Source organism: Mesoplodon mirus (genome assembly GCF_964341445.2).
Source record: "Mesoplodon mirus genome assembly, chromosome: 18".
Taxonomy (NCBI): domain Eukaryota; kingdom Metazoa; phylum Chordata; class Mammalia; order Artiodactyla; family Ziphiidae; genus Mesoplodon; species Mesoplodon mirus.
Genome location: NC_138994.1, coordinates 8,609,544 through 8,623,292, shown reverse-complemented (window position 1 = coordinate 8,623,292; position 13,749 = coordinate 8,609,544). Strand labels below are relative to the sequence as shown.

The following is a 13,749-nucleotide window of genomic DNA, read 5'->3' as shown; positions in this document are numbered from 1 at the left end:
AAGAGTAACAGGCCTGAGGCCAAGCAGCTAGTGAGGACACGGCTGGGATGTGAACATGGCTTTCAGGGACCCAAGTCTTCGCTCAAACCCACTACACTGAAGTGCCCCCCCCATAAACCCCAAATGACCAGCTCCAAATTCACAGAAAGAGAAAGACAGTAGTTGAAAGTGTCATGTAAGGTAAGAATGGGGAGCACTGCTGAAGCAGAAGGGCCGAGACAGCGCCTCTGCGGGCTCTGCCTTTTGTACAAGTGCCCTGGGAGTTTTCAAGAGCAAGTCTGCTAAGATGCAGAGGGAAAGGGATTTTAAAGTAGTAGCTCGAGACATCCAGAAGCACATGGCTGTCCTCTCCTCCTCCAGGAAAAGTTCTTTACTGTCCAACCAGTCAACAAGTGTTTAATGAGGCACAGCACTGTACCACATACGCGGTACTAAGCATAAACAGAGAAGTCTAAGACACAGTCCCTGCCAATTTGAGGCGTACAATCTAAATCTTTCTCAGGACTTAACTCCATGGTTAAAAATCAAACCTGGACTTCATTGCCAGTATTGCAAGGAACATTCTTTAAAGTCAATGTTTTAAGGAAAAAACTCCACATTTATCATGGCATGAAATTTCTTCCTAGTAAGAGCAACTTCATTGTTAATCAGTAAACAAGGTTTACTTTTGTTAAAATTCATCTTACATTCTCCTCCTCTGTAATCTGAAATGAAGATTGTTTTTCTGAAAAAGGAATTCTAAAAGGTAGTAGTGGAACAGCTTAGGTACAAATGTGGCCAACAGCTGTCTGGGTAAAACAGCTCTAGACTATTGAGTGAATCCAGCTCATTTCCAGGCCATTGTTACTATGTTGAGGACAACATAAAGCACGTTTCCACGGAAGACATTATTGCCAACCAGAAGAGGGCGTCAGTGCCACGGAGAGTGGTCTGGACGAGACATTCCTTCACAGCGAAATTTAGCACCAACCAACTCGGCTGCTGGGAGTCTCGTTCCCCAAATGAACCTCTTGATTCTCTCACAAACTCTCAGAACTCACAGGTGTGTGTGGTTCTGGGAACACAGCTAAGCTAAACTGCAAGCTGGGCTAGGAAGGGAAGGACTAGATGATTTCTACTGTTACGGGGTCTAGTGTTACGGGGGGTGGTTTTCTAAAGAAAAAAGATCACTGATTCCTCCCAATGAAGTACATTAAACCAGGGTGTCTGGGCTAGAAAATAACTTAAGCTCAGATCTTAACAACTTAACATCTTAACAACAACTTAACATCTGCGGTAAGCAAGGGCCTTTTTGTCTTGGAGGATCATTTGCTTTAAAGCACTGAAAAGTGAGCTGCTTAGCTCTGGCAGTGATGGGAAAGAAAGACAGTTCCTTCCTTTTCACGAAAGGACCCCCAGGTGTGCAGAGACCCCAGACCTGGACTGGAACCACACAGAGGAAGTCAGTCCATGGCCCGCCCTCCCCCTTCCTCCCACCACGGAGACCACTCTGGCTATCGGGCACCAGGGAGCCCTCGGGACTCCTCCGTCGACTGCAAAACTGGTCACCAAAGCTATAGAAATGGAAGGTGGCATATAAAATGTAACACATGGTCCTACCATGTAGGACTGGTTTCCTTAGAGGGCGTATAAGGCACCATGTGGGAAAGCTGCTCCCACGCCCGGCCACGTGCCCACACTCAGCCCCTCACACGCACACACGCACACAGCAGAGGCCAGCTGACTTTGACACGACGCACAGGGAGCGCAGCGCTGCCTGTCACTTCTGGATTTTGAGCTGGTTGGAGAGCCAGTCCAGGCCTTCGTAAAGCCCATCTCCACTGGTGGCACAAGTAGCCTGAACGTACCAGCTTCTCTGGCGGAGGGAATGTAAGCCAAGCTTGTCCTTTATCTCTGCTGCGTTCATAGCATTGGGAAGATCCTTGAGAGAGAATATTCAAAAGTCAGTTGATCAATGTTATATCCTCATAATGGAACATTATGCTCTTCCCCCAACACCTGCCCTTAACCCCCAGTCTTATCTCTAGGCTCCCAGTGGCTCAGGCTCCAAACCTTGAAATCATCCTTAATTTTTTTTTTCTCTCTCTCTCTCTCTCCTCTCACAAACTCCACCAGCTCTACCCTCAAAATACATCCAGAATCTGACCACTTCTCACCACCTGCACAGCTATACCCGGATCCCACCACCATCACTTCTCACTTGGGTTTTACTGAAATTACTTCCAAGTTGGTCTCCAAGCTTCTGCTCTTGCTCCCAAAAGTCTAAACACAACCCGGCAGTCAGTGAAAGTCAGATCAAGACATTCTTCTATCAAAACCCTGTGACATCTCCGTCTCTCTCGGGGTAACAGCCCGAGTCCTCAGGATGCTCTGCAAGGCCTTCGTGACCTGAGCCCCCGTGACCCCTCCTAACTGTCCTGCTCTACCTACAGCCCTCACCACAAGTTACTATATTATAAAATTGACTTACTTAGTGTGTTTACTATCTGCCTCTCGTAACTAGAATGCAAACTTTACCAGGGCAGGAATCTCTATCTTATTCTCTGATGTATTCCAAGTGCCTAGAACTGTGCCTAGCACATAGTAAGCTCAAACCAAATTTGAATAAATTAGCATTAAAGAACAAGGTAGATCTAGATGCAATGATTTGGAAGGACATCAAAGATATGCTAAGCGAAGAAGCAGGTTACAAAACAGAATGCAGAATATGATCTCCAGAATTTAAATATGAATACAATCATATAACTGCTCATATAGGCACAGAAAGTTTTATCTCTGGAAAGAAATATAAGACATTTAACCATGTTCTACCCTGAAGAGTGCGGCTAGAATGTTTCACTTGATACTGTGAACTGTCTGCATATTTATACCATGAGCATGTTCTGTTTTTATAATTAAAAAGAACAAATGTCATTTTCTTTTATGAAAGTCCGTTGTGTTCACTAGTGAACTTCAAACTGACATCGAATCTAATGGCTGAGTGAATGATGATCCACCCACCATTTAAAACCATGTTTACAAAGGGCTAGATGACACGAGAAAATGCCTTCAATAAAGTGACAAAACAGGATGCAACACTGTCAAAACAGTACGATCTCGATTACATAACGAATGGACTCGTGGAGGAGAAAGTGCGGGGACACACGTCAAAACGTGACCCTGGTTTATCTCAGGCTGGTGCATTCCGCAGGATTCTGCCTTCTTTTCCACGCTTAGTTCAGCTTCCTGAGGCTGGACGGTTCCACACCCTCCTCCTACTCCTCTTTTACTGCTTTTGGTTATAGTTACAAAGAAGCCGAGTTCCCCCAAGGATAGGCCCCAGATGATCCAACCTCATCTCCTCCTTTGCTTCCCCCCACCCCCAGTCCCGTCCCAGCTGCACTGGCTGCCTTCCTGCTGGCCTTCAGGCGTCATCTTATCAGATGGCATCTTATCAGAGAGGCATTCTAGTCCTTCCCCGCACCTGCCCCCCGCCTCCACGACACTCCCCCCAGACATATTACCTGTGGTTTATTGACTGACTCTCCTCCCACTAGAACATAAACTCCGTGAACACAGGGATTTTCGTCTGTCTGGTTTACTGCTATATCTATATCACCAATACCTAAAACAATGCCTAGATCTTAGTAAATGCTCAGTCGATATTTGTTGAGCGAGTGAATGAATGTAAGACATATGCTAACAAAGAGGTGGAGAGAAAGGCTAGGGACGGGAGAGAGGAAGGCAGGCAGCTAATTAAATATCTATTTTTAAGGCAGCTAATTAAATATCTCTATTTTTAAGTGAGCAGCTGGCAGTACTTTTCAGTCCCAGGATTCAGAAAGCCAGCGACATACCTGTTTATTTACAAACACCAATAAAACTGCATCTCTGAGCTCATCTTCGGCTAACATTCTGGTTAGTTCTTCACGGGCTTCATTGACCCGCTCTCTGTCATTACTGTCGACCACAAAAATCAGACCTGGAAAAAAGGCACAAGCGTGTTAGTAATCTGAACCTGGGAAGGCAGCTGTTTATACGTCCTTACAGCTTCTCCCTGCTTACACGTGTGGTTTCACTGAAAGCAATCAATACAGGATATATAATCTTTAGAGTTGGGAAGCCTCCTGTACACCCAACTAGCCTTTTTCAGAGGCATCATAGCCCTTCACCAGATTAACAATAACAAGAATAGAGAGAGAAAAGGTTAGGCTTATTTTTAATCACTTCATTTCTACATCATGCCTACATGATGAAGACCCAATAAAAATCTATGGACATCCAAGTTCAGATAAGCTTCCCTGGTTGGCAATGCTCTGCGTATGTCACGCAGCGATGTGCCAGAAGGGTAATGCACTCTGACCCCATGGGAAGATGATGATGCAAGCTTTGTGTGGTACCTCCCAGATCTTGCCCTACGCATCTCTTCCTTTGGCTGGTTCATTTGTATCCTTTTGCTATAACAGAACTGTAATCGTTAAGTATAGCGCTCCCCTGAGTCCTGTGAGTTGTTTTAATGAATATTGAACCTGAGGGGATATTTGGAACTGCCAAATTTGCAGACAGCTGGAAAAAAGTGAGGGTGGTCTGGGGAGCCCCGAATTTCCACCTGGTGGCTGCAGTGAGGGAGTCTTGTGCCCTTAACCTGTGACGTACGGCCCAACCCCAGGTAGTTGGTGTCAGAAGTCTTCGCAGCATCCCACACTATACAGCAGCAGAGGAATCCCAGGAAGCAAAAGACAGGTCAGAGAAAGGGACCACCACACTGTATCTGAGCAAAGGTGGCTGAAACCTGCACAGATCTGGTCACTGCCACATTGGCTGGAGGCAGAGGCGGGGCCAATAGGATCTCAGAGGAGGTGCCCAGGAGGGATCCAGCACACACTCCAGACACAGGATGCAAAAGACTCTCTTAGCAGTAGTCCACGTGACATTAATGGTCGTAACAACTGGATGGTGAGCTGACAATAAGCCTTCTGTGAGACACAAATGGGAAGTGGCTGCCAAAAGAACTAACTTGATCCTAGGCTGGATCAACAGTAATGACAGCAGCTGAGGGTGCCCAGACAGTTGGTCAAACAGTATTCTGGGTGTGTGTGGGAGGGTGTTTCTGGATGAGATGAACATTTGAATCAGGACACTGAGTACAGCAGACTGCACTCCTCAGTGTGCTCTAGTCCAATCCAATGAAGGCCTGATTAGAACAAAAGAGAGGACGAAAGAGTTCACTCATCTTGGAGCTGGGATATGTGTCTTCTGCCTTTGGACTGGAACTTAATCATCAGCTCTCCCAGGTTTCCAGCCTCTGCCAACGGCAGATCCCAGGACTCCTCAGCCTCCCTTACCACATAAGCCAATTCCTTATAAGAAATCACATACACACACACATATATATATATATACACAAAAACATATGTGCAAACATGTATGGATAGCCATCCATCATACTGGTTCTGTTTTTCTGGAGAACCCAGACTAATACAGGCTCCTGAGTGCCCACTACCTTCCAACCACAGAACTAAGCATTTTATAAAATTAATCTCATTCAAGCCAAATGATCCGGCACAGTAGGTATTCATCTCCATTTTACAGATGAGGAAATCGAGACAGGAAAGATTACCTAACTCTCCCAAGGTTTCATAGCAGAGCTGTGGTTCAAACCCACATTTTCTACTTTTACCACTGGAGAGGAATTACAATAGTTTGACCAATATGGCAAGTGCCAATCCAGGTTAAGTGGACACTCTGAGTATCAAAAAGCGTATTGTCTGCAACGGATTGAAACACAAAGACATAAAAATCTAAGAGTCATCATGGAAGGTTGCTAGGGTATCGAGTTGTTTCTCTAAAAATCAATGAAGGGAAAGAATTAAATATTTTTCCTGCCTTTCTTATATAAACTATATTTCAGAGAAAGCAAATATTTGATGAAGGGATTCTTTGTTTAGAAGGATTTCAGCTTAATAGACTCAGATGGAATGACAGAAAAAAATGGAGGGATAAACTGTTGGAGAGCAGCAGACGACTAAAGAGACATAGCAATGAAAGGCAACGTGTAAACTTTGATTCCTTCGCAAACAAATCAAATGTGAAAAGGACGTATTTGATACAACTGGAAAAATCTGAATAAGGACTGGGTACCAGATATTAAAGAAAGAATGTTAATTTTGGAAGTGTGATAATATATGGAGATTATGTTTTTAAAAAGTCTTTATCAGTTTGAAATAAACACTGAAGGACGTATGAGTAAAAGGCATCATGTCTGGCATTTGCTGTAACACACTCTGGGCAAAACGGTGATAACTGTTGAAGCTGGGTGATGAGTACCTGGGGATTTGTTATGTATCCTCTTCCTTTTTTGCTTAAATTTTCCACTAACGAAACTGGAAAAAGAAAAGATAAATGCACTATTCTGAGGAAAGACATTCTAAATCTATAGGCTAAGGAAATAACTATAAATAGAGTTAAGTGTTAAAGGTAATAGCTAAAATAATGATACATAATATAAAGGGACAGTCGACTCGGGTATTTGGTCTGAAAAGATCAACAAATATGGGTCTTTACCATGAAACACATGCAATGAAAACACCATAGGTAGTAGAATCTTCAAAATTAAAAGAGTCCAGGGCTTCCCTGGTGGTGCAGTGGTTGGGAGTCCGCCTGCCAATGCAGAGGACACGGGTTCGTGCCCCGGTCCGGGAAGATCCCACATGCCGCGGAGCGGCTGGGCCTGTGAGCCATGGCCGCTGAGCCTGCGCGTCCGGAGCCTGTGCTCCGCAACGGGAGAGGCCACAACAGTGAGAGGCCCGCGTACCGCAAAAAAAAAAAAAAAAAAAAAAAAAATTAAAAGAGTCCAAATAAATTCTGAAATGAGTATGTAGATGCCAGGTGGTTAGGATTCTACCTGAGAATCAGGTGTAAAAACTATATGAACAGCTTACGGATATCCTGACAGGTGATACTCTGTAAGGTATCATTTATCCAAAATATAATCAATGAAAAAAACTCAAATAGGTTGATGGGGGACTGGGACACGTTAAAACCCCAAATTTTAAGAAACCAGTGATAAGGAATTAAGGTAATGATCTGGGATATTCATGCTTATTCAAGCACTTGTAGAATAACAGCGCAGTAGGGGAGGCACTGTGGCCACACAGGATGCTGGGATTTGGGATTCCAGCCATCCCTGTTCATTTCTTTCTCTCCACAGGAATGATTTTCAAATATTCTCCACAGGTTTAAAAGAGTGTACTGAATTCAAGTTCTTCCAAAATTGGTACTTCATCAAAGGCACATACAACTTTCAATTAACCAAAAGATGACATTCATTAGAACAACCATCTTCTAACTGTTCTGGATTAAGAGGAGACTCCTATATAAGGCATTAAAGCCCAAGTGCTTTTTCAAGGAAGGCAGGGACCACTTCTCAAAAAGAAACCTCCCCAGTAAGTTTAAGTGGGTCAGCAGAAAAGAAGGAATGACTGACAGTCCCAATAAAGCAGCGCACCACAAGGTTTTGCTTCAAGCATCGACCTTTTAGGTGCGTTTAACAGAAATGGTTGCAAGGCTAGAACTGGATAATCTTTACCTTGTGTGTTCTGGAAATAATGTCGCCACAAAGGTCTGATTTTGTCCTGGCCACCAACATCCCAGACTGTGAAGCTGATGTTTTTATATTCTACCGTCTCCACGTTGAAACCTAAATTGGGAAGATGGAGAAAGTGTTTCATGAAGACTTCTGCTGGTTCAACCATTCAAAATAATTTCAGCCAACATTTGGACAGTACTTTTCATTTACGAAGCAGCTTGCCAGTCAAAGATCCATAGCGTACAAAACAGAACGTGTTAGTCAGCTTTCTCCCCCATGCATTGTGACAGGTGTCTCCAGCCTTCTCCACTCCCTCCAGCCCCGCTCCTCACACCTCCCCTCCCCTGCCAGCAGCTCTTCCTGCATACTTCAGAGCAAACAGAAGCCATCAATGGGACTGCTTCCGCTTCCCACCACACGTTGTAGAAACCCAACTACATCTTCACCCACCCATTTCTCCCTCCCTCTTGGAGCAATGGAAGGGGGCAACTAGCTAATGCCAATCCCATCCCCCCATGTGCTGGATCCAATTCACCCACGCTGTCTGGAACCTTCAAAATCTCCAACCTGTTTAAGTCTTTTGCATCTCTCAAAAAAGATGGCTCCACACCTTCACGCGCTACCACCCTCTATTTTCCCTTTTAAAGTCAAACTTCTCTAAGACGTCTAGCTACCTTCACTGTGCCAACCTTGTCACCTCTCACCCAATACACCTTAGTTCTACTTTACCATGTTTCGCTGGTTTCGCCAAGGTCAGCAAGGTCACCATGTCAATAAATCTGACAAATGCTTTCCAGTTCTTATGTGATTTGATTTTATATCTGACACTACTGCTCACTCCCTCCTTGAAACTCTTCCCTGGCTTCCCATTTTTCTTCTGTTTCCATGGCTGTACCTTCTCAGTCTCTTTAGTGAGCTCAGCCACATCTGACTGATCTTTAAATGATGCTTAGTTCAAAATCATTTACATAGAACTGTTGCACATAACCTAAACATCCATCACTGGAAATTTGTTAAACATAGAGCCACATAATGGAATACTATCTAGTTACTAAAATTTGATGTTGATCTGTACTGATTATTATTTAAGCCCCCAAACATAGTGGCTTAGAACAATGATTTTCCCCCCTACCCAATTCTGTGGGTTGCCTGGGCTTCCTCTTGTAGATGCATTCAACTGTTGAGTCCTTTGGGGGCTAGGCTGGACTTCTCTCTCTCCAGGTGGTCTTTTTATTCCCAAGGAGCACTGAGCTTCCTCAACCCCAAGACACAGCACTTATCAAATCTTTGTGTGAATCACATTTGCTGATGTGCCCTTGGCCAAAGCAAGTCACGTGGCCAAGCTCAGCACCACTGTGGAAGGGGACCGCACAGGGGTATGGCTACTGAGGGGCATGATTCATTGGGCGCCATTAGTTTAACAATCTACCACAAAATCAGTATTCAATTCATTCACCAAATATTTCCTGGACATCTATTATGTGTCACGCATTTTGTTAGGCGCCTGGGGACAGTGGTGAACAAGGCAGACATGATTCTTGCTCTTATTCACACTTTTGGAAGAGAGACAGTGAGCAAGCAATGACAAATGTGCTCAGAGTTACTAAGAAGTTCAGGTTGCTATGGAAACTTACAACAGGGGAAAACCCATCCAAGGGATCAGGAAAGGCGACCCTGAGAAATGATGCTTAAACTGAGACGGAAAGAATGAGCCGGCATTAGCTACATAAAGGGAGGAGGGGGGTAAAAAAGAAGGCAGGAAAGCATTCCACAGAGAGGAAATGACATAGAAAGAGATCCAAACACATTGTTTAATGCAGAGTAAGTTGGAAGACAGCCTGCATATGACTTTACAAAGATATTCACCAAAGTCACCGTGTTTTTCAACACTTGTTTAGATTTTTTTTGTATGTATGACATTATGGAAGCATGAATTATTTTTATAATTGGAGAAAACCAAGTAACTATGCTATTTTCATTTTGGACTAATAACATTTTTAAAATTATGGGTATGAACACTTTCTCCATCTGGTTTCCTCTTCCTTTAAGTGCTGCGATCTCTGAAGCTACTGCCCGAGTTGGAAGTTGATCGGTTGGTTCCTGTGCCTAATCCAACATTCGGAACACGACTGACATTCACATGCCATCCTGGGGAGGCTATTCTTGCTCAGGAGTTTGGATCTGGAGGCAGCTGATGAGGCACAGACTAAGTTCTGTCAAAACTGCCTTTGAGGGGCTTCTGTGGTGGTGCAGCGGTTAAGAGTCCGCCTGCCACTTCAGGGGACATGGGTTTGAGCCCTGGTCTGGGAAGATCCCACACGCTGCAGAGCAACTAAGCCCGTGCGCCACAACTACTGAGCCTGCGCTCTAGAGCCCGCAAGCCACAACTACTGAGGCCTGAGCGCCTAGAGCCTGTGCTCCGCAAGAAAAGAAGCCACCACAGTGATAAGGCTGTGCACCACAATGAAGAGTAGCCCCCGCTCGCTGCAACTAGAGAAAGCCTGCACACAGCAACAAAGACCCAATGCAGCCAAAAATAAATAAATAAAATAAATAAATTTGTAAAAAAACAAAAAACAAAACCCTGCCTTTGCAAAAGTCTTAAATAGCTGACAAAACACAGTGCTGGTTCGTAGGAATAACTACACCGCCAGATAGTCCTCCAGCATTTGAACAAATCAGATTCTTCACTTGATCACCAGCTCAAAAAAAAATCATACTACATCTTTAAACACTAGGAACATACTTGGTATGGAGAGATGCTTCCACTTAGAAAGGCCAGCTGGAAGAAAGATGGATTTTAATAATCATTATCTTTTTTTTTTTTTGCCAAGCACATAGGGTTAAACTTGTTCTACCTAAATGTGTTCATATGACTCCCCTGTAAACCTAGCACTGTGCCAGAGATGCCAGGGAGCAATTAGGAAATTGTATATTACCTGGTTTTGGCCTCAAAACCGCTCTTGGGGCGGACAAGATTTTCCCCCCAAAAATTCAATAATGCAAGAAGTATGCAAAAGTATAACATACTAAAGTGTAAACTGGTCTTGTCATAGGTCGTTAACATACCTATCGTAGGGATGGTAGTCACAATCTCTCCCAGCTTCAATTTATACAAGATGGTGGTTTTTCCAGCGGCATCCAAACCCACCATAAGAATCCGCATCTCTTTTTTCCCAAATAGACTTTTAAACAGTTTTTCAAAAACGTTCCCCATTGTAACTGAATTCTGTGACCTGAAGGAAAAGAAAGGCAAGTCAAGTCATTGTTCTTTGCAGAGATACAGAAACATAAATACAAGATATATACATGAAATACAAGTCTCCATTAGAGGTGGCTCCTAGTAAATACTGAACAATTTTTATAGTTTGGCCAGTAAGGAATAGAGTACCTTGTTTTCAAAGGGAAACTCAACTAAGCCTTTTGATACCTTGCCAAAAAATTCTCTTTTCCGCTGCAGCATCCAAGTGGGATATGTGAAGCACAGTCTCAATGGTGGCAGGCTTTAGTCATCTTAAGTATGAAAGCAATGTCATAACAGACACAACTAACACTTCTGAAATGAGAACTCAGGAAGCGGAGAACCACCAGTTTATTTTACACGATGTGAAGCAAAGTCTTTAAGGCAGGTTAAATATCAGCACCTTTTAGAAATTCAGTAGTTGCCTTTGGCTAGCAGACAGTATCGAGACCCAGAAAAGAACCTAAAAAACTTCAGAGGTGAGGAAATACAGCACTGGGAAACGGCACTGCTAGCAGAGAAATTAACTAGACAAAGAGTAGAGGAGATACCATAGCACCCAGTGTCGACCATCACCTTACTCTTGATTATTTTTAGCTGTTTTGGAAACAATTCACACACATATAAACATAAATGATAACGTACAGTTCAGGGAAATGTCATGAACCAAATCAAAAAAAGATGATTACCAGCGAGCCAGATCTCCTTGTGCCCCTTCCCAATCATTACTCCCCAAAAGGTAATCACTATATTGACGTCTAACCGCATAAATACTCAATATTTTTCAGTAGGGTGCATGATAGATTCTATAAAGGAAGGCAATAGTAAAGACAGATTAGGGACTTCCCTGGTGGCGCACTGGTTAGGAATGCGCTTGCCAATGCAGGGAACACGGGTTCCAGCCCTGGTGTGGGAAGATCCTACATGCCAAGGAGCAACTAAGCCCATGCGCCACAACTACTGAGCCCACGTGCCACAACTACTGAAGCCCGCGCACCTAGAGCCCGTGCTCTGCAACAAAAGAAACCACCACAATGAGAAGCCCGAGCACCGCAACGAAGAGTAGCCCCCCCGCTCGCTGCAACTAGCGAAAAGCCTGCACACAGCAATGAAGACCCAACACAGCCAAAAATAAGTAAAAAAAATCTTAAAAGACAGATTAGCTCTGCAGAAATTTATTCTACGTCTTTAATTTTAACAGATCAGCCTATTTGAAGTGTGAACTTGACATTCTAATTAAAGACTTAAAAATAGTACTGTCGGGCATCTCTGGTGGCGCAGTGGTTGAGTCCGCCTGCCGATGAAGGGGACACAGGTTCGTGCCCCAGTCCGGGAAGATCCCACATGCCGCGGAGCGGCTGGGCCCGTGAGCCATGGCCGCTGAGCCTGCGCGTCCGGAGCCTGTGCTCCGCAACGGGAGAGGTCACAACAGTGAGAGGCCCGCGTACCGCAAAAAAAAAAAAAAAAAAAAAAAAAAAAGTAGTACTGTCTACAACCCTAACCTTGCTCCTGGAAGTCTACAAAGATTCTTCAAAGAGAAATAAAAAATCCTTGTTTCCCTTTAAACTGCTAACCATAGGAAAACTTTATTCCTGAGCAGAGCAGGGTTAAGGCAGAACAGGGACAGCCCATCTCCCATTCATCGGGACCTTAGGGACCTCAGAGGGGAGGTCACCAAGTTCCACCTCTGAAATTCACCTGTGTCCTACAGTAGCTTAACTTCATGGATGATGTCCAAGCACACACCTTTTTATTCTACGACCTGAGAAAAGGAGCAGAGTGTTTATCCTGTCCATAAACTAGGTACCGGGGAGCTGCTGCAACCAAAGAATAATGATGAATGTTTTAATCATTCATAGAAGGGCCATATAGAAAGTATATAGAAGTCCATTGCACTATGGCACTCAAAATCTTGTTGGGCGACAAAACTAAAGATTCCTTATTTTCGTTTCCGAAAAAAGATAAATCTCACAGATGAGAAAAAAACAGTGAGGAACATTCTGGGGGAGGGAAGGTACTTCCCACTTAGATGTCCTATGAAGCAAATACTTGATTCCTCCTCCCAACTACAGTACACCTCCAAGGTTCTCCCTTCTGCTTCTCTTTTCCTCTTTTTCCTACTCATCTGCCAGAGGCGCCCAGAGCCCGCTGCGCTGCTAGAGACCCTCTGGAAGACGCCGGCGACCCTGGCGCCTCTTTGGTACGCTCACCCTTCCCTACCACAAGCACCAACTGTCAGGGAGAACTGCGTGGAGATCTCCAGGACACGAACCAGAGCGGGTGGCCAAGTGGGCGTGCGCAGCGGGCAGGCACGCGCGCTGGGTCCCCGGGGAAGGCGTCCGAGTGTCCTTTCTGCTCAGCCGCCAGGCCGCTTCCTCTCGACCTCCGGGCCCCGGGGAGAGCGCAGGGCCCAGCGACGGACGAGCCAAGCCTCTTTCTATCCCCGCAGCCCCTGGCCTACACGAGGGCGGAGAAGGGATAAGACCCCTTTCTGCAAGCCACCCGCTGCTCTCTAGCTTCCCGACCTCTGAAGGTGCGGAAATCCAGCCAGGCCTAGAGTGCCGCAACCCTCTCTCCCCAGTACGCGACTCACCGGTCCCCAAACTGACCACGGATACCAATACCGCGGCCTTTAGGATTTCCGATCCTCTCTGCGAAATGGCGACAGGCGTGGGGCGGGAACAGTAACCAACCAATCACCCGTCGCCCCTTGGAGCTTTTGTACCAGTGAGCGCGAGGTTCCATGAGTGACAACAAATCTGGCCAATGCAAAGGGCAATAGGAGCCGGGGAGGGAGGAGACCCGCCCCTCGCGACCTAGGCGACGGCACGAAGCTCTGGAAATGCCGGCTTCGTCTTCCAATGACAGCTCACGGGGTCCTGGCGAGACACACCCATATGCCCCGCCCCTAGGCTGTGCGCGACCAATCAAAAAAGTAAAA

General features: G+C 45.1%; 1 protein-coding gene across 4 annotated transcripts; it reads right to left on the bottom strand.

Annotated features, from left to right (window-relative positions):
• Nucleotides 1–379: 379 nt before the first annotated feature.
• On the bottom strand, nucleotides 380–13,535 carry LOC309793887 (ADP-ribosylation factor 2). 4 transcript variants are annotated; one of them, XM_082604696.1, is made up of 5 exons: nucleotides 13,402–13,535; nucleotides 10,637–10,803; nucleotides 7,568–7,678; nucleotides 3,837–3,961; nucleotides 380–1,921 (listed from the first exon to the last, which is right to left on the bottom strand). In XM_082604696.1, exons 2-5 carry the CDS (start codon nucleotides 10,782–10,784, stop codon nucleotides 1,760–1,762), a joined length of 546 nt encoding a protein of 181 aa, XP_082460822.1. In that variant the 5' UTR covers nucleotides 10,785–10,803; nucleotides 13,402–13,535; the 3' UTR covers nucleotides 380–1,759. The 4 variants fall into 4 exon arrangements, with proteins under 4 accessions (XP_082460822.1, XP_082460823.1, XP_082460824.1 ...); XM_082604697.1 differs by lacking the exon at nucleotides 13,402–13,535 and adding an exon at nucleotides 13,081–13,395; XM_082604698.1 differs by lacking the exon at nucleotides 13,402–13,535 and adding an exon at nucleotides 13,334–13,354.
• Between the last annotated feature and the right edge of the window lie 214 nt (nucleotides 13,536–13,749).

Coding starts and splice junctions, on each gene's coding strand:
- LOC309793887 (XM_082604696.1), bottom strand. CDS start 10,784: ATGGGGAACGTTTTTGAAAAACTGTTTAAAAGTCTATTTGGGAAAAAA. Junction 3,962..7,567: donor TTATTTCCAGAACACACAAG/GTAAAGATTATC, acceptor CCTTTTTTCCAG/GTCTGATTTTTGTGGTCGAC. Junction 1,922..3,836: donor TGGTGTTTGTAAATAAACAG/GTATGTCGCTGG, acceptor TTCTCTCTCAAG/GATCTTCCCAATGCTATGAA.